Source organism: Empidonax traillii, unplaced genomic scaffold, assembly GCF_003031625.1.
Source record: "Empidonax traillii isolate 1590-97213 ecotype Southwest subspecies unplaced genomic scaffold, ASM303162v1 scaffold177:size1754471, whole genome shotgun sequence".
NCBI lineage: Eukaryota > Metazoa > Chordata > Aves > Passeriformes > Tyrannidae > Empidonax > Empidonax traillii.
This window is the reverse complement of record NW_020955370.1, coordinates 9158-35692: the sequence shown is the minus strand read 5'-3', so window position 1 is coordinate 35692 and position 26535 is coordinate 9158. Positions and strand designations below refer to the sequence as shown.

The following is a 26535-nucleotide window of genomic DNA, read 5'->3' as shown; positions in this document are numbered from 1 at the left end:
TCACACACCCGGCCCCACGCGCCAGAGCAGCCCAGGGAGCCACTGAGTCATGGAATGTCCATCCTGCCTGGCCTCAGTGAAGCCCACCAGGCTTCCTGCTCCTTCCCCACTCCCAGCTACAAGGACATAAACAATGATCTTGCACAGCAACTTAGGAAACTTCCAGGGAAAACCTGTCGCTTCCATGGTGAACCCAGCAACAGGGGCAGTGCTGCTGGTGAAATTAATGCTGTTTGCCTTCCCTGAAATGTGTAATTTCTGTGAGATATCCTCATTTCTGCTGCTTTGTTGGGTGCTCTGAGTCATCCTGACCATAGGGGGATGGATCCTGATGGTGGTGTCACTTCCTCTCGCTTTCCCAGCTTGAGGCTGATATATATATATATATATATATAAATAAATATAAATAAATACATATATATATTTGTTCATCCAAGTTTCACCTCCTTCCTATACATATATATGATATACATATATAACATAGCATATGTAACACGATATACATATATAATACATATTTTTAATATATAATACATATTGTTGCATTTATATTTATATTTATATGCACGCTCTTAGTGCCTGGAAAGGTCAGCACAGTGCTCTACTGGATGCGTTGGAGCTGAACTTTTCTGCTTAGCCAAGCCGTTTAGTCCCCGGACCTGAGAGGGACTTTGTCCCTGTTCCCCAGAGGCCACCGGAGTGCCGGATAGCGGGTGTTCCCTTGGGAAGCGGTGCAGGAGCCGGGGGAGGACCCGGTGAGTCCTCCCACCGCGCCCGCCACAGAGCGCGGCCAGAGCGGCTCCGCCGCGCTTCCGTTTCCTCCGTCGCCATCTTGGGCACGGGCACTTTAACCCCCGCCTTCAACGCGTGCCCCGCGCCGCCGCGCAGGAGCGGGAGGCGGCCGCGCTGCGAACAGCCCTCGCGGAGCGGGAGGTGTATTGATGCCTGAAGAGGGAAGCTCCCGCCATTCTCCTCCCGAGGTACCGGCGGTGCTGGGGCAGTAGGTGAGGGGACGCTGTGAGGAGGGGGGTGGTGCGGCTGCGGTGCCCTCAGCTAAGATGGTGGCGGAGGCGGGGTCTCCCCGCCGATAAGATGGCGGCGGAGGGCAGCGGCGCTCTGGCCGGGTGGCGGAACTCGGTGGGCTGGGTGAGGGGAGAGGGAGGGCACCGTCCCCTCCAGGGGTTCCCTCACTTCCCCGTGACCCCCTACCCCACCAGAGACCCCCGTCCCGCCCTGCTGCCCCCCACACAAACCCCCTATGTCCCCTCAGCTCGCCCCCACGTCCCCCAGCCAAGGCAACCCCTCTCCGCCTTACGAGCTCCGCTCATTCTGGGGGTCGTCCCTCCCCGGTGCAGGAGGGGACACTGGGTGGGCACGGGGGGGGTGTGGGTTGGGGTTACCTGCTGCCTGCCCACCCCCCCAAGCCCCTCGCCCCGCCAAGGCATCTGCTGCTCCGTTTTAGTGTAATATTCATAATTTCCACCCTCCCTTTGCATAGGAGCGCACCAGCAAGTCCATAGGTAGCGGGAAGGGCTTTCCCCCCCTCCCCTTCCTCCTCCTCCTCCCCACCCCTTAAGGGGCGGCGATCGCGGCGGAGAGGAAGAAAAGGATGCCACGGAAGCTGTTGTTGCCTTATAAATCTGTTTTTTCCCACTTTCGAGCTCCGCGGGCTTTGCATGACTCTCTGGCGATGAACGCGGCCAGAACTGGCTACCGGGTCTTCTCGGCCAACTCCACGGCCGCCTCCACCGAGCTGGCGAAGAAGATCACGGAGTGAGTTCCCTCTCTTTTTTCAAGTTTCTTTCTCTCCCCCTTTCCCCGCTGCTCCTCGGGCGCCTCCTGAGCGGCTGGAGAAGCTTCTGGCATCCTCCCGCCTTCCCAGGGCACCTCTGCCCGCGGAGGGTTCGCGCTGGGAATCTCCATCAGCTCCGAACCTCCTGCTGCTCCCCATCCCTGCCGGTTCCCCCAGCCCGGCCCGGCCCGGCCCGGCCCGGCGGTGGGGATGGACCCGCTGCTTTCCGCCCCTTCGAGCCTCTGACATCCATCTCGGCGCTAGAAAGGCCGGCTGTTGTTTTTGGGGTGGCAGGAGGGGGAACTCGGCTGAGCAAACCTCGGAGAGTGTTGGTTTTTTTTTGGTTTTTTTTTGTTTTTTGTTTTTTTTTTTTTTTTGTTTTTTTTTGTTTTTGTTTTTAGCAGGTTTGGGAGATGCTCGAAACTTTTCTCTGGCTGGCGACCTTGTTTTTTTCCAAGAGCTTCTCTGTTTGGGGCTTGGGGGGGAGTGTTCATGGGCACCTCGGGCACGGCACCTGCCCTTGCGCTGACCACCGTGGATTTTGGGGAGGTGGGCAGCACATGCTGACAAAAGGGACCTTAGTTCAGGGTAGAAGCCCATCAATTTGGGCAGAGTTTGACCTTGTCTCATCCGGGATGGATGTGCTGGGTCCTGTGGAATGAGGAGTGTGACAGCTGGCTCCAAAACGGGGCTCCTGGTGCAACCAGAGCAGCACTGAGTTTCCCCCAGCACTTGATCTTCTTGTTTTTGAATTGGTTTGTTTCAAACTGGGGCACTCCCAGCCAAGGGGCTCTTCTGAAATGGGCATCTGTATATTGGGCTGTCATCTTGAAGCAGGATTTGGGTTTCTTTGCTGCTGTTTCTCATAGGAAGCTGCTCCCAAAATCGAGGGGGGCTCAGTGCTTGTTTACCTGCTGCAGCTGACAACATCCCTGCTATCCCCTGCTGTCCCATTCCTGCCTCCAAGGACGTGCTTAAATTGGAAACATGACTAAGTACAGGTGTGCTGCCACCTTAAACTGCAGGAACACTTTGCCACTCGTCCCGTTAGCTTAATAAACACTGTGTTCAGTCCTTAGCACAGATTATCTCCACGGAGCTGACTTGGCTGGGATGTGTGTTGGATAACAGTGATGGACTTCTTTGGGGGTGAGGCAGAGAGGGAAATCCTGGTGTTTGGGAGTGGAAAGCTTGGGGTTTTTTTGGCTCATGTGTTCTTGGTATGCTTGGTCAGTTCTGTATCACTTTCCCTTCACTGATACCACTCTGAACCTAAAGCCTCTCTCTATAAAAAGAGAAAGTTTTGCTGCAACAGATGGGAGAGGGTTTTACAAGGCTTGTCCTGTTGCGTCAACACAACATAACACAAGTCCCCTGAGGACGAGCTCTGAGTTCTGGGGGACTGAAAGAGCAAAGGGGCAATCCTTATTCTTTGCTTTTTGTCTTAAAAATAACTCCCTTCTCTTTGAAGATGTAAGGAGAAGAGACACGGAGCAGGTTCCCCGGGCCACGGCGCGCACGGCTGGCTGGGTGACGTGCTGATGTTACCCTCTGTGGGCTCCCAGGGATGCTCTGAGGGGGAATGAAGCAGGATCCAGATCCAGAGTGGCCTCCCAGCTGTCTTTCACCAGGCAGATTTCTAGTAGTGGCAACGTGGGCTCTTTACCTTGGCTCTGACAGCGGGATGTTTGGATGCTGGGGTGGTAAGAGCACAGCTGCTGCTTACCTGAGACCTAAGGACATGTATCTTCATTGTGGGTGCAAAACCTGGAACCACTGACAGTACAGATTTGCCCACAGTAAAAAGTCTGCCAAAAAATGAAGGTATTTTCAGCATCTTCTATGGTGGTTTTTCACTGACCTCCCCCAGGAACTCGAGGGCTGTTTCAACTCGTCTGTAATGCATCCCTTGTTTTTCCAGGTTCCTGCTGCCTTTCCCCCTGTCTCACATCCCTGTACTTTGCTGGGGAGGTCAGTTGCACCTTAAAGTAGAGCTGGAGCAATCTTATAAGGGTGAGTTTGTCCTCTAATGTTGTGTGTTCTTTTTTAAAGTTTTTTTTTTATGATTTTTAGTATAAGCAGTAAAAGAACTTTAAAACAACACACAATATTAGGAGTAGGACCCCTTGATGCTCCTGTCCATCTGGGCTCTGTTGCTCTTTGCCTGTAGATATAATCTTAAAATCTCTACAAGAGTAGTGCTGGCTTATCCTTTTCTAAAACCTCGAGCCCGGAGAGGAGCAATGGGACATAAATCAGGTCAATCTGCTCACTTTGTTTACTGCAGAACTTCCCGAGTTGCTTTCGGTTCTGGCTCTGAGTGTCATTTTCTGGCACAGTTCTGATCTTTACAGTTCCCATTGAGCGTTCTTGTCTGGTTATGGGACATGACTGATGGTCAGTCTCACTTTCACTTTGGGTTTTCAGAGCTTTGGTTGATACCAGTGTCTGCCAGGGAGAGGAGATTGTGCTGGATTAGAAGAACCAAATACCTTGAGAAACTTTAAACAGTGCAGATGCTCCTTAGCTTTGGCACCACTGAAACATAAATTAAACCATTTACTTGTATCTTATAAATTGAGAGGGATGACTTTTTTTTATATTCTTTCCCAGATGGAAAGAAAATTCCTGCTGTAATTAGGACACTTGGCACCTGATTATGAGCCACATTTGCAAGGGAGAGAGATAATTTCTGTGGCCAGTGCTGATCCCTAATGGGCCCGTGTGCTGCTGGGGGAGGGAGGTCTGGCAAGTCTTTTTGATCTCCAGAGTCCAACAGATGCATTTAGACCTCCCTCTGACTGCAGTGCTTGGCTCAGAGGGTACAAATTTTACATTCTGCTCACTGCTCATGTGTTTGGGCTGGAGGTGATTGGTGATTGAAGCTGCTAATGCCTCCCCAGTGCTCCTGCAGCTCCGTGATGGGGGACGTGCTACTGTCATTGCCAGCTGTGGATGTGAGTGTTCCAGACGTTCATCTGCTTTGCAGCATGGAAAATGCTGGTGATCTGAAGATAAAGCAATGCCATGAGCCTAAACAACGTGGAGCAGGGAGGAAAATATGGGGATTTGTGTTCTGATCTCTGTATCCCCAAACCCTGTGCTTGCCTTCTGGAAACAGCTGCAGTGTCGAGCCATGTAAGGAGGGGAGGTGACACTGACTCTTTTCCATCTCAGAAGATGCAGTACTGTGGCAGGAGGCTAATGGATATTACAGGGTGAAGGTGCAGCAAAGGATTTTGGAAAGGGAAAAGAATAACCAGCTAAAAAGCAGGACGGGTGGAGAGGGTTCAGGTGGAGTAGTTCAGTAGTTCAGTGCTGGAGTAGGGTGAGCACGGAGGAGATGGGCTTTGGGATTCTCTGTGCAGCTCAAGGGGAGCACATAACGTAGCTGAGGAGATTTGGCTTGTGTGGAGCTTTCTGCGCTGGCCAGCACCAGCTTTAGGGGAATTTCCTTCACGAGGAGCAGGCTGGTAGGAGGAGAGGAAAATCTGCTTGGTATTTGCCAGTAGTTGGGCTGCATGGCTGGAACAAGTGATCCAAGTGACAGATGAGCAGGAGGGACTGTTCTTCAAGTACCCAGTCGTGCTGGGTGGATGGAGAGTGGTAAAGGAGAGCTCAGATAGTTTTCAGGGTATCTAAACAGACTGCCTTGTGTCCAGGAAGCTGCCATTCCCTTCCCCTTTCCTGGCTGTTCAAGTACTGGGAGATTAGGAAATAGACTGCAGAGCTGCCATTGTGCTGGCTGGACCATGACTGATCTTTAAATAAAGATTTGCAGAAGTTTGAAAAGCAATTCAAAGTCGGGCTGTGACTTGCTTTGGCCACAGTCAGTCACGGCACAGATCCTCTGCTCCAGATCCTTCCGGAGTCTGCAGGAGTTCTTGGAGTCTTTAGGTGCGGGGAGAGTTGGGTGTTTGCAGAGCTGAGACCAGTGAAAGTGTTTTGTAACGAAGGGGATATTGCCAAAATAAAATCGTACCGTAATTAAGGGCTTTGTATGCAGATTTCCTCCGGAAGCTTCCTTCGGAGAAAATTTATGGAGAAAATTTACAAATGTCTTGGATGCTGGTCACAGGGGGGGAAGAGGAAACACAGCCTGGGCTGAGGGCCCTTCTCAGTGGCACCGAAACAGGTTTTGATGGCAGAAAATGCTGCAAGTGCATTTGGCTCTTGAAATCTGAGTCAGCTGAATGTCAAGTCTCTTTGACTGTCCTTTGTCTCGAGAGCCTGGGACAGTGGTTTCTGACAGTCTTTAGAGGAGCATTTTACAGTACAACCTAATACCACCTCACAGTGTTTCCTAAAATACTGCAGTGTGTCACTTCCTCATTAAACGATAGGTGACTTCTGAGCTGTTTGCATTTAGATGTGAACTTGAGCGAGATTTTATAAACACTCCTGTATCCACAGCTTAATATCCTCTTGGCATGCGTGGAGACTGCGGAAAGTTAGATCATCTTTCCTGGGCAGTGTTTACAGAGAGAGAGAGAGAGAGATTCCAGATCAATATGAATTTTTAGTGGCCAGTTGCTCTGAGGAGGATTTTTAAAGCCATAAAGAGATGTTTTTTTTTCTCTTAGATGCTGTCGTGCCCCAGAGGACTTGGTTTAGCAGTGGAGCCGGTGCAAGGATGGCAGCTTGTTTTGCTTGGAGATGTGATTTATCTAGAGGACCTAAAATGTTATTTTTGCCAGGAGCAGCTGTGTCTCTGCAGGGTGTGTGTGCTCTGGGTTACCTGCAGTGGCACCCCTTCTGTCCAGTGTCTGCAGACAGTGATCAGTAGCTGTGGTGGCCCAGGTTCTTGTGGTTATGCTGTTAGTCCTGAAGCCACATGCAAGCAGAGTTCCTGCTGTCAGTTCAATTTCTCCATCCCCTAAAGCAATGACCAGTCAGGAGCTTCTGGATGGAGAGAATTTAGAGAGAAAAAGAGTTGGGATGGAAGAGGGGAAAAAAAAGAAGAGGTGGTGGGAAGGGGGAGTTTATCTTTGAAGTCAGTGGCTGCTCCCAGGCTGTGTGATGGGTAAGGCCATGCCCTGCCCTTGACTTCTGTGCAAATGTCCCTTCTGATAAAAGTCCTCTGGAATTCAGTGCTTTACAACAGGAGCTGCACAAACAATCCCCTCTTAATTGTCCTTGGCCAAAGCAGTGTTTATCAGACTCCTTCAGTGGTGATATCTCAGCTAATCGAAGCCTTCAGGAAGGGATTTAGTGGAAGGTGTGGCCCTGGGGTGCACATACCTGAGCTGCTTTGGGGGAGCTGCCTGTGGCTCTTGGGACTGTGGAGCTGCAGGTGGGGCTGATCTGTGACTTCCATGGGCGGTTTTATCTCCAGACCTTCCCACTGCCACCCCCTTTTGTTTAGGCAACAGTTGGAGCAGAGCTGGGATTTATTGTCCGACCAGACCAATCCACTGCTGCCCATTCCTTGAAGGTGGCAGCTCTGTGCTGTGCCTTCTGCTGCTCTCTGCACCCAGGTTTGATAGGCTGAGTTGTTCAGTGTCCCTCTTGCTGTGGGGCAGCAACCTTGCCTTTAGGATTTCTTGTTTCAGCAGCACAGAAACTGCATTGCTACTGTATGGTCTAAATAGGGGAGCACTGGGCTCTGGTTTCTTCTTGCTGGATACATCATGGAATCTTAGAGTTGGAGAAGACCTTTTAAATGGAGTCCAGCTGTTAACCCAGGACTGTCAAAGCCACCACTAAACCATGTCCCCAAGTGCCACATCTACATGTCTCTTAAATCCCTTCAGGGATGGTGACTCCACCACTTCCCTGGGCAGCCAGTGCTTGACAACCCTTTCAGGGAAGAATTTTTTCCTAATATCCATCTAAAACCTTCCCTAGTGCAACTTGAGACCATTTCCCCTTGAGCACCACAAATCTGCTGGTTTTGTTAGACACCACTTAGCACTGAAAGTGCCGCATTCTGGGGGGATGCTTTGCTACAGTGTGTCTGACTGGACTGGTTTTGAAGCTTTCCATCCTGCCAGGAGATTCAGGGCTGACTAAGAGACTGTGCAAGTCTCATCAGTGGAATTTTTCCCCCCCAGTAGTGAGGTGGGAACGTGCTGTCTGCAGTGAAGTCAGGGCGCACGTGCCTCCAGAGGCAAGACTTGCCATGCAGTTGTGGAGGAGCAAGTGTGAGTCATTAAGCGTTTCACCCCTCCACCAGGTTGTTTTGTGTGTGTTTGTATGTGTGATTATTGAGCTTGTTGGGACTTGGATGCCTTGGCAGCAAGGCACTGAGCTTAGGGGTTGTAAATGCCAGACTACCTTTGGAAGGAAGCAGGATCCCAACTGCTCCCACCTGCAAAACTCACCTTCACTGTGAGTCTGTCCCCGAGGTGCCCAGGATTGCCTTGCTGGAGCAGCTCTTTTTCGAAGATACTGAAGGTGCTGAAGATTCCTTTGCCTTGCAGCTGCAAGTTTTAACCCAGCTGGGCTGAGAGAAGCCAAATTAGGGATTTGGGAGGCTTCTTCCCTTTCCCGGTGATGCTGCAGTGGGTACCCGAGCCGGGCTGGGTACAGCCTCACACGTACAGTTCTCAGTGTGGGAGTTTACACATCAGCCCCAGCCACTGCAGAACGTGCTGCCAGACACACGATGGGGAGTGTGAGCGTGCCAAATACGTGCTTGAGAGCCAGCTAAGCAAATACAGCCCGTGGCACTGGAGTGTCTGTTATCACAGCTGTCCTGGGCACGTTCTCCAGGCCTCCTTCCAGCTGGGACCTGCAGCTCTGGCTCGTGGCTGAGCCCAGCAGTGGCTGGTGGGACAGAAGCACGCCAGGGTCGGGCTGCCTCACTCAGTGAATCCTGAAAAAAAAACAATCTTGGTGGTGACTGAAGTACAAGGCTGAGTCTGGGTAAGGAGATACAGAGGGACTGACTGCAGAAGTCTGTGAGCCAGGGATAAGCCAGCAACAGATGTGGACTTTCATTTAGGGTTGGTCCTGATATGCCAAATTTTGGCACGTGCCCAGGTAAATACAGTATGTGTGCAGAGATGAAACCAGGGCCATAATCCATGGTGAGCAAAGGTATTTTTCAGGCATAAACTATTGCCTAATCCAGCATGTGAGCAAGGTCACTGAGCAGATCCTGGGAGAGGAGAGACTTACCTGCTCCATCTTGCCCAGTTTCAGCAGCACAGTTGTCCCAAAAGTCTCGCTTTTGGGAGTCTTGCAGCTGAAGCTCATGGTTAAAGCACAAATGCCTTTAAGTACTTACTAATGGATTACTTGTCAGCACAGTTAAATACTGAAATGTCACCTGAGGGAGAAGTCTGCCTTTTGGAACCTTTTAAAATGCTCTTCAAAGTGAATCATTAGTATGCAAGAAAGAAATTTAAAAAAAAAGGGGGGGGTGTGACTAATCTTTGTTGTGATGAATGTTGTAGACTTGACATTTGAGGAGAGGAAGGAGTAATTTAAAAAAATAAATTTTTGAAGTTAAAATCCCTTCAGTCAGCTGAGTTATTTCAGAAGGAAGGTTTGGGGAGAGGTAAGAAAGAGAAAAAGATGTGGGAGTAAAAAAAAAAAGGCAACTCAGATGCCATTAATTGAGTCTGAGTAAATCATTCAACTTCCCTTGCACATCAAAACCCGCCCAAGGTGGCTTTGCACAGGCTGGCAAGGTGTCCTTTGCCAGCAGGAGAAGCAGCCTGTGGTCACCACAGGGACTGGCCCTTTGAGTACAGCAGTGACCTGCTGCGTGGTGTGTGCCAGAGCCCTCCCCAGGGGTGTCAGAGGGAAGGAGACTCCTGGAGAAGATGAGCAGCCTGGCTGGCTCACTCAGCTCCCTCTTGGGCAACACTGTGTTTTTACTGGTGTGTAATGTCTACTCCAGTCCCTGGTTTGGATCACAAACTGCTGGGTTCCTCCATTTTTAATTTCCTTTTTCTTTTTTCCTCTCCAGGCGTCTCGGTGCTGAGCTGGGGAAATCTGTGGTGTACCAGGAAACCAATGGAGGTGAGAGAAATCTTTACTATTTGAGGTAATCTTAGAAATACTGGGTAACTCCATCGGCCAGACCTCTCTAATAAGTGCAGTGATTCAGCTGTGATGTTGCATCTGCTCCTGGCAATGCTAAACCTCTGTGTCTGACCTTGGACAGAGCAATTAAACGTGTTCCTTGTTTGCCTCTGCTATCTTGTTTGTCTGCCCATCAGCAAACTCTCCTCTGGAGTCCTTCCTGGGGTGTTGGCTGCTGCCAAACCTTGCTGGCTCCAGTGCTTAGCAAAACAGCTCCAGGTTTAAAAGTAATGCCCTGCTTTCTAAAGTGTCTGCCTTGTGAACTTTTAAATTATCCCCTTCCTCCCACGCTGCCCTGCCACAGGCAGGTTACAGCTGCCCCAGCAAGGACTTGTGCTCTTGCTTTAAAGAGTGGGAATTCAAGGCTGTGCTGGGGAATGCACCTCTTGGAGCTTGGCTGAGAGTCATTTCCTGTTTCAAGACCTCTGTTACCTTACTTGCAAGAGAGACTAGAACCAGAGAGCTGGTGCAGGTGAGAGGAAGGGATGGAGGATTTATGGTAGTGCTGCTGCTCTTGCAGCCAGCGTGGGCCACACCATGGGTGGTTATAGCTGGGTTGGCTGGTGTGCTGGTGTTCGTGAGAGCTCGCTGCCCTTTGGGGTTGCTTTTAAATCAGGTTGCTTTGCTGCAAGGTCTGAAGTCGTTCCTCATCACTGCACAGCACATCAGTCTGCTCTCAGCACAGTCCCTTCAGGTTACTGCCAGTGCCCAGGCAATTAGACTTTGAATTCCATAGCTGTGCAGCTCTTTCCCTCATTTTGCTTATCCCTGCCCTGTAGTTCACGACTGTGTGGGATATGAGTGGCTCAGACAGGCGCTTGGGAAACCTGGAGTCGTTTCTTTGGCTTTGCGGAGCTGCTTGGGGCTCAGCTTTTGAGTCAGGGACTGTGGGAATGGTGTTCAGCAGAGCTCAGACTTTCAGCTCCTGTCAGTGTTGAAATGTCTTGACCTTGCTGGTGAAACTGGGCAGTTCTTGGTGCTGGTGGTGTTGCCTTGGGCTATCCAGCCTGCCTGGAGCTGATCCCGTGCTAAGCTGTGAAAGAGCAAAATGCAAAAGAATTGTTACCTTCCTCGGTAAGTCCTGAAGGTTGTTCTGCCTTGGGTGGTTCATTGCTCACTAACAAATGTTCTGTTGACAGCTTTCACCACTGCATGGAGGAGTGAAAAGGATCTCTAATTAAGAATTAGGTGACTGTCTTCTGAACATAAGAAACAGCTATTCAGCCTGCTTTTGCTTTGTAAATACAGCTAACTCACTGGTATGTCGTGCCAGCTCTGCCCAGGACCAGCCTTTGGAAAATCTGCTTGGCTCATCTGTGTGTCCAGTGGGTGTATGTGCACAAAGGGCAAGGGAGCAAGTCCTCATCTGCCCTGACCAGGGGGCAAGTTTGCTGCTAAAACATGCTGTGTTGTCACTGTCAACCTGGTGTTTGGAAACAAAATTGACCCTATTTTCAATCCTTTTCAGAAACAAGAGTTGAAATAAAAGAATCCGTCCGGGGACAGGACATCTTCATCATCCAGACCATCCCCAGGTGAGGGACTCGTGGCTCAGTTTGACACCCATGGTGTGCTGTGAATACCCTGGTCAGCAGAGGGTTGGATGGTTATCCTGCTCACAGGATAAGCAGTGGAACTCCTGCCAGTGCTGTCCTTGCTTTGACTCACATCTCAGACCCCACATACTGTTAAGCTGTTAACATTCCCAGAGGATCGATTGTGCCACAGCAAGCCGAGACTCTTCCCATCAAACAGCTCCAGTGTGTCACTTGAGGCAAGAACGAGTGTGACTGATGGCTGCCAGTGAAACATCCCTGCTCTGTGTGTGGTGGCCTTTCAGGCTCAGTCGTTTGGTGATTTCTGACTGGCATTTCCATTCTGGGATGCCTGATTTCCTCAGCTACCAAGCAGCAGAGCCATCATCAAACAGCAGCTATTGCTTTAATTATAGGCTGGATTGTTCTTGCCCTTTTGCTGTAGTGATGTGGAACTGAGCTCAGGTGGAAGCCTGTGGCTTCCCTCTGGTATTTTTACAGTTCTTGATGGGTGGGTCTTTTTTGTGTTTTGTGTTGGGCTGTTCTGGTCTTGGAGTAAGAGAAGTGCTGCAAGTAACCAGGGGGTTAGAAAACCACTTGTAACCCCAGGAACATTGCTACTCCCTGGCTGAGGAAGAGGGTAATGATACAGCACTAGTGTGGTGGGAAAGGAGCCCACACATTAAATGATAACTGCAAACCAACCAACTCTGAGCAGGGGAGGCACTGTTTTCAGAGATAAGGTATTGTTAGGATACCTGCTGCACAATTAGCAAAACAAGAATATTCCTGCCCTGGTAGTTTTTTCCAAGTTACTAAATCCTGCTCAGATTTTGGAGATCCCAAGAAGTAACAAGCAGCAGAGCTCAAGCAGGTAGCAGAATACCCTGGAAACAGAGTTTTTCCTTGCTTGCCAAAGAAATAGAGTCCTCTGAGAATTCAAGTTCGTTTCCTCTTTGTAATGCTTGGCCTGTTGTTAAAGAAATCAGTAGGACTGCTAGATCAGCTTACTTCTGGAATTCCTCTTGCAGGCAGGAACGTTTTTCTAGGGCTCATCTCTTTCCAGAGAGATGCTCCAAGTGTTTTCCCCCCCGGGGAGCAACTAAATCTCCGCCAGATGAAAATCCCCTGCTGGAGGATTATGTTTCGGGTGAATGGTGCCATTCTGCTGTCCCCCGTGAGGGAGTTCTCTGAAATACCTTGTAACTGAGAGCTGTGTAAACATGAAAACAGATCGAGTGTTCACAGAGAGGCAACTCAGAGCATTCGTGACAGCAACAGTGCTGGGAGGAGAAAACCTCCCCTGCATTTAACTTGTTGATCCCCTTGTTTTTCCATTAACTGAATTCGGCGTTGTGGGCCAAAAAATGGGTCCTTTTTAGCCAAAATGTTCAAGGCCTTCCAGGTGAGGAGCCACTGTTGTGCAGCCAAGTCCTCTTTTATTCCCACATTGCAGCTGTGCCTTGCTGCAGTGCTCGAGAGGACAGCTTCAAGGGCATCTCAGTTTTGCTGTGGGTTTCAGGGAGCTTTTCAGGAGAGTCAAAATAGCAACTGTGTGGAATAATCTAAGAATAGGACTTCCACGCTCAGCAGTGGTTTGAAAAGAAAACAAAATATTAGGACTTGGTAGGAAAGGAGTAGAGAGGGGAAACAACCTTGTTATGCTGCAGTGTGAGCTCACAGTCTGCATCTTAAATGCAGGAGAGAACGGAGAGACCTGAATATTTGACACAGGCTCCCTGTCCTAAAAGCCTAGAGCACAGTGAAAAAGGTGACAAAGACAGGTGTCATGCAGGACTGTTGGTGCGTGGACTGGCATTTGTATGAGGGAAATTCAAGTGGCTTGTGTTTAGGTGGTAGAAAAATGAAAGAGTTGGCAGTTTTGTGATACCCTGAAAGCGAAAGGAGCCTTTAAGTGCCGAGTGTTGGTGCTGGTTGTTGCAAAGTCCATTGACGGTGTCACATCAGGTGTTTGCTCAGCCTCCAGAGAAGGAATGTCCAGGGATGGGGAGCAGCAAGGGAGGCTCCAGGCTGCTGGAGAGGGGTGGTAAGTAGGGTGAGGGGGATCGCTGAGCTGGCTCTGACTGTCCTGGTAATGAGCTGACAGTCCCCATGTGAGGTCTTGGCTCAGCATTCCCAGCAGTAACTACTGAGAGCACGGCCTCAAGGCAGGAGGTGGGGAGGGCAGCAAGGGGGCTGGCATGCTCTCCTGCTCCCTGTTTTGGAGATGCTGTGGGGTGGGGTTCCACCACAGATGTTATTTCCCCCTATTATTGCCCTTGGATGGGGTCAGTGCCCCCTGCAGAGGAGCAGATCATTGTCATGGCTCAGCATGAAGCATCACCTCGACAACCTCCCCCCCCCAGGCCACCTCCCCGGGCCCTGCTGGAGTGACAGACACACCCACCTCTGCCCAGTGCCTGTGCCAGCTCTGCAGGAGCTTTCTGGAGCCCAGCATGAAATCCTGCTGGAATACTGAGAGGAGTGCTCCTCTTTGAGTAACTTCAGTAGGGCTACCACTGTCCCACAGCAGCACCAGGACTGCAGGTGCATTTTAAAACCTTTCTCCCAGTCTTGTTTTTTTATCTGCTTTCCAAGTGAATATATATATATATATTATTTTTTTTAAGGAGTAAATTGAAAAATAGTGATGAAAAATAATGAACTTTAAATAGGCCTAAATTTGACCACTTTGTTTTTGTATGACACTGATAGTAGCATCTCCTTCTTCTCTCCTGGCCCCACTGGCACAGCTAAGACACCAAAGGAAGAAACAGTTCTTTGTTTGCTCGTTGTCCTGTGTGGCAGGGGGCTGTGTTTTATGTAATTCTTGGCTGGGTGCTGCAGAGCCAACAAAGCTTTCTTGTGTGTTCGTGGCATTGTGGTGGGGCCAGCGGGAGAACAGAGACCCAGAGCCTCACAAATGAAGAGGCACAAGTGGAGGTTGATTTCCAAAGGAAGGGAGTGCTGTGGGGAGATGGAAATGGTCAGGGGTTTGTCACAGGTCGTGTCTCTGAGCAGTTGGAGAAGCTGTCTCCGGTGCCTGGGAGGAAAACGGGTCCTGAGCAATGTCTGGGCAACGTCCAAAATGCTCTGCAGAGCTTTAGGCTGCTCTGTGCTGTTTATTCCTCTGCTGCTGTGTGGGAAGATGGCCCAGTCAGCCCCAGCACTGCCCTCCTGACCAGTCTGGGGATGTGGTGTGTCACTGGAGGCTGGAAACTCCCAGGCAGGGGTGTGTGTGTTGCAGGAGGATTGTCTGTCCCACTGTCTGAAGTGTTATGAGTTCATTCTTCAGTTCCCCAATGGTCTCAGGTCAGTCTGTGACCACACAGACAGTGTCTCTTGGTGTTGGCTTTAAGGAACTAAAGAAGATTGGGGTTTTCTTCCCCTTCCTAAAATGAATTAAAATGCAGATGAATACACTCCTGCTGGGCCTTGCCAGTCCTCATGGTGGAGCAAACTGAAAATGGGATATTTCAGTCTCATGACCAGTGACAAGACTCGAGGAGACTGCATGAAGCTGAGTCAGGGGAGGTTTAGATTGGGTGTCAGGAAAAGATTTTTCACCTAGACAGTCGCTGAGCACTGGAACAGGCTCCCCAGGGCAGTGGGCACAGCACCAAGCCTGTCTCAGTTCAAGAAGCATTTGGATGATGCTCTCAGGCACATGGTGGGGTTGTTGGGGTGTCCTGCACAGGGCCAGGAGTTCGACTGGATGATCTTGGTGGGTCCCTTCCAGCTCAGCATATTCTGTGATTCTTCTGCCTATGTTGCTTTTTGCTTTTGTTTTATTTTTTTCTTTCAAGAAACAGTCCTTTAGCATTTCTTGTGCTGCTGTTCCCTCCATCTCTAGATAAGCTGGAGAGGGTGGAGGTGCTGAGTTCACCAAAGTGATACGTGTGGAATTTCTATGCTCCAAAATGCAGTGTTTCTTAAGGCAGGAAAAATAACCTGCCTTACATTGTTAAAAAATAAAATTACCCTAATGAATCCAGTGTAGATGATATTTTGTTGACTGCATATGTGCTGCTTCTTTAAAAGGCTATTTCATTTCAAAATACACTGTATCAGGTAATATTTCTTCCAAGATAAATTTTAAGGAAATCCTTTTTTTATTTTTTTTATGTGACGATGGAGAGAAATCATCATATACCTCATGTTAGAATATAAACTCAAATTCCAGTCCCCAGCTCTTGAGTGCTGCAGTTGTGTCCTGTACATGTAAGAGTTGATTGTAACGTGTTGTGGCGTGGTGGAAGGAGCTGTATGGCTGCAGTCTGGGTCTTGCATACATTAGCCTAAGATGTGGCATTATTTCCTTGGAACTTTGGTGAGGAGGGCTCTGGGTACAAATGGAAAAGGAGTTGTACTGGAAAAACACCTGCTAATACTTGGAACTGCTTTTCAAATGGCCTAGAGATGTGAACACTGCTGTCATGGAGCTGCTGATAATGGCATATGCACTGAAGACTTCCTGTGCCAGGAACATCATCGGGGTCATCCCTTACTTCCCCTACAGCAAACAGAGCAAGATGAGGAAGAGGGGCTCTATAGTCTGCAAGCTGCTGGCTTCCATGCTGGCCAAGGCAGGTGAGTGGCACAGGGAGGGGCATCCAGAAGGCATCTGTCCTGCAGTTCATGTCCCATCAGATGGGATGTGCTGCTGAACTCTTGAGCCACTTCGGGGGAATTCATTTCCTTCGGCTTTCTTGTGTTTCTTTGTAACTCACACCTGGAAGTGTTGTAGTGAACAGTGTCAGCCCAGTGCTGTGGCACTGCCTGCCTGTTTGTCTCTATGTCCTGGGAACTTTCTACATCCATCTGTTCATGATTATTTTATGACATGGCACAATAGTCTGAGTAACAGCTAAAACAGTCTGGAAAATAGGGGTATTCAAGGAACCCCAGCCATGTGGGAATATTTTCCATTAACTGTTCTCTTCTTTTTTGCCTTTAGGTTTAACACACATTATCACTATGGACCTTCATCAAAAGGAAATCCAAGGCTTCTTCAGCTTTCCAGTAGACAACCTGAGAGCATCCCCTTTCTTGCTTCAGTACATACAGGAAGAAGTGAGGTTACTCTAGTTCTGTGTATATCAATTTGTCTTATCTTAATATGGCAGCAGGACTGAGCCTCTCCTTAAGCAGAGGTGGTCTTGTCAGTCTAGGTCAATCCTTCTGTTAAGGAATTCTTTCTTAGGGGGCACCTGTTGTATGTTTCTTAGGAAAGTGGGAAGGTGTTACACTGTATGATTGTACCTGGATGGAAGTTGAGCTCCACCACAATCAGCAGAGGAGCTTGCTCTCTGTAGAGTTAGTGCCATTGGAGAGATGCTGTTTGTGCTCCTGCCTCTAAACGCCTCTAAAATCCTGTTCCACTGCCTCCCTTACCCCTTGGGCAGTGGTGGATTTCTGACTGCTCTGAATTATTGATAGACTTTGTCTTGGGCTGAGTGTAGGAATGCTGAGCTGGGGGCAGGGCATGGAGGTTTCCTTCTCCATGTGCAAAAGGTGGTGATTTATTCCCGCATGGTGAGAGCAAGGCCTCCCGATATGGGGAGGGTTAAACACCACGAACATTCCCACCTTTGCAGAATACACAAATAACTGGTGTTGAAAGCAAGTGCAGCTGCCTCTTTCTCTCTTTCAGAGAGAAATGAAAAATGAAGATTTGGGTCTGGGGAGGAGGGTGGGCATGATTATTTAGCCATGCATCAAAGCAGTTACTGGCAAGAAGATCTTTCTTTAATCAAATAACCTTTTATCACATCCAGATTCCAGATTACAGAAACGCAGTTATTGTAGCCAAATCTCCTGGTGCAGCTAAAAGGTAAATGGATGCTTTACTAGCTGGTTAAAATTAAACTGGAAAATACCTGAGCTGGTGGGAAATACAGCAGGGAAGGTATGGGAGGGTGGGAGTAAACTCTGGAGGTCTCTGCTGTTGCAGAGCAAAGTGGTTCACCTGGGGTTAGGATCAGACTTGCTGCTTGAGTTGGAGCAGTGCCTGACTATCTCAGAATGGAGATATCTGGAGGAACACAGGAGGCCCCATGGTGGAGCCAGGGGGTAGAGTGAACTTCAGGATATTAGGGACAAATGAAAAATCACTTCCAGTGAAGTTTCTTGCTGGGGAACAGCTCCAGAGGTGCAGCCTTTGCTTGCTGTTGGCTCTGAGGAAGACTTGGTGGGCTGGGCTGTGGAGCTGCATCAGCCCAACCCCTTCCTGACCGGCTGTTTGTCCTGCAGGGCTCAGTCCTACGCGGAGAGGCTGCGGCTGGGCCTGGCGGTGATCCATGGGGAGGCTCAGTGCACGGAGCAGGACATGGATGACGGGCGTCACTCCCCTCCAATGCTCAAAAATGCAACTGTGCACCCTGGCCTGGAGCTGCCCTGTAAGATCAAGTTTCTCTGCTTACCCTTGGGGGGAGGAAAAAAAGAATTTTGGTGGGAAGTTTCTCTTGGTTTATAACCAACCTGACGGCAGCGGGACCAGTGGAATTTTTCTCGTGGAAAGGTTGATACCAGCGACTTGTAAGAGAAGTCACAGGGGAAAGTTTTTACTTAACTCCTTCTGGCCATGCAGAGCATCAGTATTGTTCTCCTTGTGCCTGCTCAGCAGTGTCAGACTGACAAACCTCTGATAAAGGTGGTGCTTCTACAGCTCAGCAGCTGAACTCATTGAGATAATGAAACAAAAGAAATGCAAAAGTGCAAGTAATGAGGGAGCTGCTGCTCCATCATGGAGGGAAGGGCTGGCCTTTATCTTCCCCTTCTGCTGCAGCCATTGTTACTGCTGGAAATTCTCTTCATCTTGGCAGCCAGGTGATCGTGTTCCAGCGTCTGTTTTAACAAGGTTTGGAGGTTTGTGGTGAATAGTTTCTCCAAGAGCATTGCTGAGCTCCTGCCACTGATTGATAAGCTGCTGATTTGGGAGCAGACAGCAAAGGAAAAAGAAGGAAACCTGTGTTCTGGGAAATGCCATCTTCAGGATTGCTTGTTTTCCTGCAGCAGTGCAATAACAACAGTAGAATTAAAATACATCTCTCTTGGGAGGATTTTAGCTTTCCAGGTATGTGGTGGCAGGACAGAAATTGGGGTCAGTGAACGTGGTTGAGAAGTGACCGTGGGAAAGGCTGTGTGCTGCTCTGTGTGGTGAGGAGCTCTCCATCATGCAGCCAGACTTAATTACACCAGCAGAGGTTGGGGCTACTGATAAGCCTCTCTTCTTTTGAAGTTCAGGGAGAACATCCAACCAGTTTGTGGGCAGCTGGTGGAGGGCAGGCAAGTAAAACTGCAGGCATTTCACATCACCCCAGTCGTTGCTCACTAGAACACAAACAGTGCTTATGCTGCTGGTGAAACTCCTCTTGGGCCTTGAGGGCCAGGTGGGGTTTGGCAGCGAAGTTTGGGACTTCATCTTGATTGCCCCCCCCTTCTGACAAGGGGATTTTTTTTCATGCCCTTCCAACAAAACAGGAATTTGCATGGTTGCTCTTACCTTTTCCCCTCCCCTCCTACTCTGAAGGGGATGCTGTCCTCCAGAATATCACCAGCTGAGATTTGTCTGCTACCCAGGCATTGATGGTTTTGTGTTTTATTTCCAACCACATGTCACTTCAAGGAAGCTCAGCTGTGGGAGCTGGTGCTGCTGGAGAGAGCCCTGTGAATGGTAGCTCAGGCTGAAATTTGTCCTTGTCCAGTTTAGTTATGATTCCAGGGGAAAATTGTTTTCAGTCCTCAGCTATCCAAACACAAACTAATTTGCTGTGTATCACCACTTTCTTATTCTACCTCCTGCACAAACTCAGCACTTGACCAGTGACCTCCCTGCATGCCTAAGGCACAAATGTAAAACAGTCAAGCTGAGGCTTGGGAGCTGTCAGTCGTGGGGTGGATTGTGGGGCAAACTTGTCGAAAACTCTCAGTAGGAAGTTGCTTTTCTGTCCAGTTTTCTAACCTAATAAATACCCGGGTTTGAGTGAGCTGGGCTCTGTTCCTGGAGGTGCAGAATTCTGAGGTAATCCCTGTCTAAAAGCAGTCTGTAAGCTTCTGGTGCATCCTGGTTGTGTGTCAGCCTCTGACAGGGAGCTGTGCTCTGCCAGACAGAGCTGAAAATGCAGATGGGGTTTGGGGATGGCAGTGCTGTGAGTGTCTCTGTACTTACCCTCTCTGCTGTGCCTCCTTTCTCGTCCAATTCAGTCATTTGAAAAGCATCTTCCCACCTCAAATGTCACATCGTACCGAATCCTCCATCAGCTCTTCCTGCCTTGTGCCATCACCAGCGTTTCCAGAGGTGTGAGCTCTGAGGGCAGAGTGGAGCTGTGCCCCTGTATGAAAGGTCAGACACGTGCTGCTCACACAGGGCTGGATGCTTCCTTAAACCAAAACTGTCCCAAAAACCCTCTAATTGTCAAAACAGAACCAGCCTGGGTCCGCCTGCCTCAGGAACCCTGGCCTGGGTCAGGCAGGTGGGGTTACTCCTGGAGAGTGGCTGAGACTTATTGCGGAGCATCCTGCCCTAGGCTACAACCAGATTATTGTGGAGCATCCTAGACTGGGCAGTTCAGGCTCCAGGCAGTTGTATTAGAGCCAGGAGAGAGGTGAAACCTGTGCCTGGGAGCAGCCCCAGAGCCCCACAGCGATGGCTTATGCTTTGTGCCATTCCTCATGGGCTTCCTAGTGAATTGGCTGGGCTCCTGTGTCCTGGCATGCACCTTGTCTCCCCGTTCTGGGAGAGATCATGTGCCTCTAATTAATGAGTGCTGTGCAGTGTAATGGCTTATTTATTGTCCTGTGAGTGTGGCCTGATGTGATATTGTGATTCATGTGGAGCCACAACAGAAAAATGCCAGAAGTGTTCTAATTGCACTTAAAATGCTGCGCTGGAGCAGCAGCAGCAGCAGCAGCCCACGTCACTCCTGAAAGCAGAGCCTTTGAGACAGGACGTCACTCCGAGGTTATTCCCTTTGATTGCGTGCTTTTGTGTCTCAGAGCTTGCAGCTGGCTCGGGGCTGTGCCTTAACAAATGCATGTGGACTCTTTGCATGTCTCCTCGTCCTGGAGAGAGAGAGAGAGAGAGCGGAGCACCATCTGTTAAATCATTTCAGTGGCTCTGCAGTTCAGTGCTTTATTCAGAGCTGAGGGTTCAAACCCAGGGCCCAGCAAACTGCCATGAAGGAAGAGAGTTGGGGGGGGGGGCGGAACTGGAGTGACCAGAGGTCCATTCCTCCTTCCCTACCCCTGTCTTTCCCGTGTTTAGGCTGGACACAGGGATGTTTTCTGTCCTTCCAGGGCTATCTCTACACAAAACAGTTCGTTCTTTGAGCAGCCATTTGCTCACAGGCTCTGTTGTAAATGCAGCTTTACAGTTCTTGGTGATTATCACTTTAATGCACACTGTCAGCTCCAAACAGAATTTATTTTAGCGTTTCTTAACCCATTTTTAACTGCTTAATTGCAGCAACAGGTTTACACACCTAGGAATGCTGTTTCCTCATTGTGATATTCTTGCCTTTAACGTGTGGTACTTGACTATATGTTTCGCACATCAGAATGAAAGTGTTCTTTGATATTCTTGTTTTATAAAAATGGTGGTCTGGTTTTTTCTCTCTTATTTCTCTCCCCCTGAAGCTACAGATACCACAAGCATCTTTTCTGACTCTCCAGAAAAAGTCAGCAACTCTTTAATCTAAACTTGTACATGATCCACGGGATTACACCAGGCAAAAGTACCACTGTGGCTTATTTCTATTACCCTCCTTTTGTCTACATGTAAACAGAGGTTTTCAGTCTGGGAGGAAAATGCTCTTTATTATTTGAATCACTTTTCAAGCCACCTTCTCGTAGCAGTTCTGACTTGCACATCTTGATATGTCCAAAGATTTGGAAGAAGAAACTGGCTGCAGCAACCTTTGTGTTTAAACCTTCATCACGTCGGAGCAGTTCTCTTGAGATTTGATGTGGTTGTGGGTGGATCTTTGGCTTGCAATTTTTTTTTTCTGTTTTTTTTGCAGAGAAAATTGAACAAGAAAAAGGGAGAACATCTCTTTAAGATCCGGGTAGGTCGACACGTTGCCTACCATTCTTTAAAAATAAAACAAAATTGAAATACAGCTTTTTTTTAAAAAACAGAGATGCAAAGCACTGCTGATGTTGCTAGTTGCCATGTTAGCCTTGAAGCATAGCAAGTGTCTGCTTCCTTTATGGAGTAGAAGGATAACTGATTTGCTGAAACTTCATGTCTCTGTGAGTAAAATAGTGTTGAATTTCAGCTCTCTAGGTCTGTTCACCATTTGTGCAGAAAGATTCCCCCTAAGCTGGCTGTTGTAACCAGAGATGGCACTCGTCTGTGGATACACATGGAGGATGGGATGGCAGCCAGGTGGAATCCTTTTGATACTTCCCAGCTCCCACCAGGAGCTTTATTACTGTCCAAACTAGATAACAAACTAATAACTAATCTAAGCAGGTCGGTAGCGCCTGTAATTGAAATTTATGATCTGCTTATCTCTTGTGGTGCTTAAGCTGCATTTATTGCAAATACTCTTCCTTCTCATAAGAATGTTTTCCCTTCAGGATTAGAGGTGACTTTGCATTTGGTAGGAGACTCCAATAACCATGCAAGGGAGGCTGGGGAGACTGTGCCATGAAGAGCTATCAACTCCTCAGTCCAGGGTAGCTGTGACTTTTAACTGCAAAACCTGGCAATGAGTGATGGAACTGTGGTCAAAACAGAACTATTGGACACCTCTTGTACAGTTTTGGTAGGTTTATGGAGAACCAGTCTGTGGAGTAGGTTGTGTGTGTGAAGAACAACTCTGCACATGAATCTTCGAAGCTGTGGTCCTTAAAATTGCTTTCATCACATCCCTCAGTGTGACTCACTCACTCAGCTGTGCTTGCACTCTGAGCATTCCCAGGCACTGATGAGATGTGGGAATACTACTGGATCAGCCTGCTGGGCAGGATGGGGAGTTTCATGCAGAACTGTTTTGATCCAGGAGGGCAGAAATCAATATTCAGGCAGGCTTTTTGATGGGCAGTGGCTTCTGTTCTCCTGCTGCTTAGACATTACATCGAAGTAGGTTATCCCAAAGGATAGAAGTCTTGCTGGGTAGGTTGTCTGAAACTCCTCAGCACTTGAGAAGCCTCTGTGGTCAGAATCCAGGCAAGACCTGAGCTTACAAAAGGGAGGGGGTCCTGGGTAGGACACTTTGCTGCTATCCCCATAGAGAGCATCAAATCTGGGAGGGGGAGGTGTGGAGGTGGGCCAGGTAAGTGTTACAAAATGCTGGATGTTCCTCTTTGCTTCAGTGCTTAGATCGGTCCAGATTGTCACCTGTGTGCCCACCACAGTGTCCTTCCTATGCTGGAGGTTTTTGTACTGAACAAACCAGCACCCTGTGGCAGTGACAGGTTTGACTGATGGACAGCAAGTCCCTGGCCTGTATCAGAGACCAGTTGCTGTTTGATGTAAGTCTGAAGGCTGTGTTACATCTGGACGCTCTCAGTGCATCCTAGTTTGTGTCTCTTTATTTTTGTACTGCTGCTGGACGTTGGCAGGGTGTAGTTTGGCACAAACCATGTCAGTGCAAAAGCAGAGTCAGGAGGGAGTGGAACTTTATTTCCCAGTATGTCTCTTCACTGTTTCTGGTAGCACAGCTTGTCAGTGCTACCTTGTCAGTGCTTGTCAGATCCTTTTGATCCAATTGCTGGTTGCACTGAGCTTGTACAACTGTGTTTCAACTGGATTTTGTCCTGCTCTTTCCATTAATCCACTTAAAAAGAAAAAAAAAATCAGCAAATTTGCTTCTGCAAACTTCCTTAAGCTTTCTTTGCCTGAGCAGGTGGTATTAAGGTTCTTACACCCTCTGAAGGAGCCTTGTGTGTTTGTTGATGTGAGAAAGCAGGAGCTGCAGTGCAAGTCTCTGATCCTGCAAATGGATTACTGAGTCCAACAGGTGAAAAGTTGCAGCTTGTAAAGCACCTGCCCTTTGAGAGTTGCTGCTCAGAGAATCCCATTTGTTGCTCCCAAGCATGACCTGTTTTCCAATCTTGTTCTGGGGGAAAAAGAAAAGTCACCATGTCCCATGAACCAGGTGCTGCTTTGTAGCTCTCCTTGCACAGGAACCTGTTAGATTGTTGGGTTTGCTTGCTGTCTCTGAGGTCCCCACAGAAACAGAGCTTCCTCGTTGTGCAGCAGTGCTCATTTAAGGAGGAAGATGATGGTTAAACCAGTGCTTTCCCACTGAGGTGGGTGTCAGGACCACGTAAAGCACGTCTGTGTCTGTGCAATAGAAGATGTTTAAGGGTTCAGCCTCTTGTGTGGTGGAGCTGTTGGGGTTTGATTCAAGCCTGACTGACCTGGAGTCCTTTTTTCTCTTCTTCTTTAGTGATGATGGCCAAGGAGAAACCCCCAATAACTGTGGTTGGAGATGTTGGAGGAAGAATTGCCATCATAGTGGTATGAGTGTGACAGGGGCAGTTGGGGGGGGTGGCTTCCTCACAGCATCTTACCTGGAGCTGCTCTATCCCTGAGGGTAGGAGGGATTGCTGGTGTAGGGGTGGGAACATGATTGTTAGACACCGTTTTCTCCAGTTTTGCTGGTGGCTTCGATTATTTCAACTTGCTGTCAAAAACCCTTTGTACTTCAGCACTTTAAGCCCTAAAATCTCCCTGCTCCCTTAATTCTACAAATGTCAGATGTCTGCAAATGCTGAATAAATCCAGGACATGCAGAATAAACTCCTGAAGTGTTAAAAAAAAAAAAACCCAAACAACAAATAAACAATGCTGAGCTTCTCATACTTTCTGTGCCATACTGCAGTGTAAGCAATCAACATGCAGCTCCTACCCCCCATGAAAAAGGGTCCCTACACTAGGGAAATGGCATTCACAGATTAAAGTCGTGCACGTGGCTGCCCTTGCTTCTCACCAGCTGCTGAAGTAGACAGGGATTATATTTTTCATCTGTGTGCATGGCCAGAGCTGCAGTACCTTGCAGATCCACTCCTGCCCTGCAGGCACTGTAAACTTCTGGTTTTGAGGTTCTTTCTGTTTCTCCTCAGGATGACATCATTGATGACGTGGAAAGCTTTGTAGCTGCTGCAGAGATCCTGAAAGAGCGTGGAGCCTACAAGATTTTTGTGATGGCGACTCACGGGCTCCTGTCCGCAGATGCCCCCCGTCTCATAGAGGAATCCTCCATCGACGAGGTGAGTCTGCTTTCTGCAGAGGAGGGGCTGGCTCTGGTGACATCCAAACTCACAGACTGATGTCCTTCCCGTGCCACACAGCTCATCTCCCAAATCACTGGTGTAACAGGTGCTTTCAGTTAGCTGGTTCTTCATTGGAACAAAAAAAGTGTGTGTGATTAATACCTGTTCAGATCACATCTGAACCCTGAGTATGTTTTCTCCCTAAGGCAGGTATTAGTCATCCCTGCCTGGACACTTCCCTTACTGCAGCTGGTGGCTGCCATCTCACTGTGCAGCCCTTCTCCCTGCCCCTCTGCCCCAGCTGCACCGAGAGGACAAGATTTCACACCTCACTCTCAGTAACAAACATGTCAGATCCTGTGAACTGAGCAGACCCATCAGCCTGTGTTGGGGGGGTGGCTGTTGGAGAGCGCTGGTTTTGCTGGTCCCCTCAACAGATTGACTGTCGTGTGGGGGAGACCAGCAGCAGGTGCACACCCCTCCTGGAGCTAATCCAGGGTGGCTTCTCAGAGGTTGAGCGAGCGTTTCAGTGGCACATCTTTTCTTTCTTTCCATCCATAGGTGGTGGTGACCAACACGGTTCCTCACGAGGTGCAGAAGCTGCAGTGCCCCAAGATAAAGACTGTGGATATCAGTTTGATCCTGTCGGAAGCCATCCGGCGGATCCACAACGGCGAGTCCATGGCTTATCTCTTCCGCAACATCACTGTCGATGACTAGACCCGGCGCTGCCCCTGTCCTGGGCTCCACAGGAGAAGGAAATGTGCATGACAAGGCAATACCATAAAATATAGGCATAACACAACTGTTTATTTTTGTAGGAGCGTGAGGGGTTTCAGGGTCTTTGAGCCATGAGATCTAATAGGAAAAAAAAGTCAACCTGACCAGCACTTTACAGTTGAATAGAAGAGGCCACTGGCAATGGGGAGGGTTACACCTTAATTAAGAGAGGTGGTGTTGAATTTTTAAGTTCCTTTAATGATTTTTTTTTTTTTAGTGTGTTCTATCTCTTGCCCTATAGGGGTGGAAAGAAAAGCTAAACAGAAGTAGCTGTCAGCTTATGAGAAGGGAATAGGGACTGTTCATTGCCGTGTGGGCAAGCAGTTGCAGCCTTTGGGGTGGTTTCTGCCTGTGGCTCACCCAGGAGCACAGAAGGGAACGTTCTGCTGGCAGAGCTGAGCAGCACAGCAGCTCCTTGCCAAGTGAGTGGCCTCTCATCTCCTGCACAGCAGAGCAAGGACTTTCATCAGAGCTAAGTTAGCGGAACATCCCAAAAGGACAGCTTAGGGCAACCCGCTCGCAGGGCCACTCCCATCCTTGTGTCAGGGAGCTGGGAACAAGCTCACGTGTCTCCCAGCAGAGCAGGGAACGCCAGTTAACGTGTTGGCCTTTTCATTTCGCCAGCTTTTGGATCATTATTGTTCTCTGGTGACGAGTCACATGAGGGTCTTGGTCCTCACTTGAACACTTGTCTGCACTGCAAAGCCAGGCACAGTTTTTGGAGTTGCCTGGGGCTGATGAGTTTGTGGCAGAGTCTCGTGGGGAAGGGAAGTTGGAACAATATCTGCTTCTACTGCAGCTGTGCTCTCCAAAACACTAACACTGAACCTGCAATAAAAAGCGTAAGATTTTTCAATGCCGGTGCTTCCTGTGAATGCTGTACCCTCCGAGCAGCTGCTGGGTGTGTTCAGTGGGGCTGTTGCTGTATCCAGGCTCACTTGGCAGCTTGCAGCCTTCTCCCACAGAGAGGTAGGACTTGCTGATCACTCCTGTCTTGAGTGATACTGATTTTTGGGTGGAGGGGACACTTGAGGAAGCAGCACAAGGTGCATGTGGAGGGCTTTGTCTCCAGGATGATATAAGGATGAATTCCCAAACTGTGATCTTCCCCCTTGATGAGACAAACACACTCCAGTAAAACCTACACTGCTTTCTAGCCTGCTGATGTGA

The 26535-nt window shown here is 49.0% G+C and overlaps 1 protein-coding gene across 6 annotated transcripts; it reads left to right on the top strand.

Moving 5' to 3' along the window:
• The first annotated feature begins 849 nt into the window (after nucleotides 1–849).
• Nucleotides 850–26222, top strand: PRPSAP1 (phosphoribosyl pyrophosphate synthetase associated protein 1). 6 transcript variants are annotated; one of them, XM_027886088.1, is made up of 11 exons: nucleotides 850–1004; nucleotides 1662–1773; nucleotides 9711–9763; nucleotides 11295–11361; nucleotides 15779–15951; nucleotides 16319–16434; nucleotides 17139–17194; nucleotides 17614–17759; nucleotides 23760–23830; nucleotides 24436–24582; nucleotides 25147–26222. In XM_027886088.1, the coding sequence occupies exons 2-11, from the start codon at nucleotides 1691–1693 to the stop codon at nucleotides 25303–25305; spliced, it is 1071 nt and encodes a 356-aa protein (XP_027741889.1). In that variant the 5' UTR covers nucleotides 850–1004; nucleotides 1662–1690; the 3' UTR covers nucleotides 25306–26222. The 6 variants fall into 6 exon arrangements, with proteins under 6 accessions (XP_027741889.1, XP_027741890.1, XP_027741888.1 ...); XM_027886089.1 differs by lacking the exon at nucleotides 850–1004 and adding an exon at nucleotides 1044–1146; XM_027886092.1 differs by lacking the exon at nucleotides 850–1004 and adding an exon at nucleotides 3714–3805 and having other exon boundaries at nucleotides 1668–1773.
• Nucleotides 26223–26535: the final 313 nt, after the last annotated feature.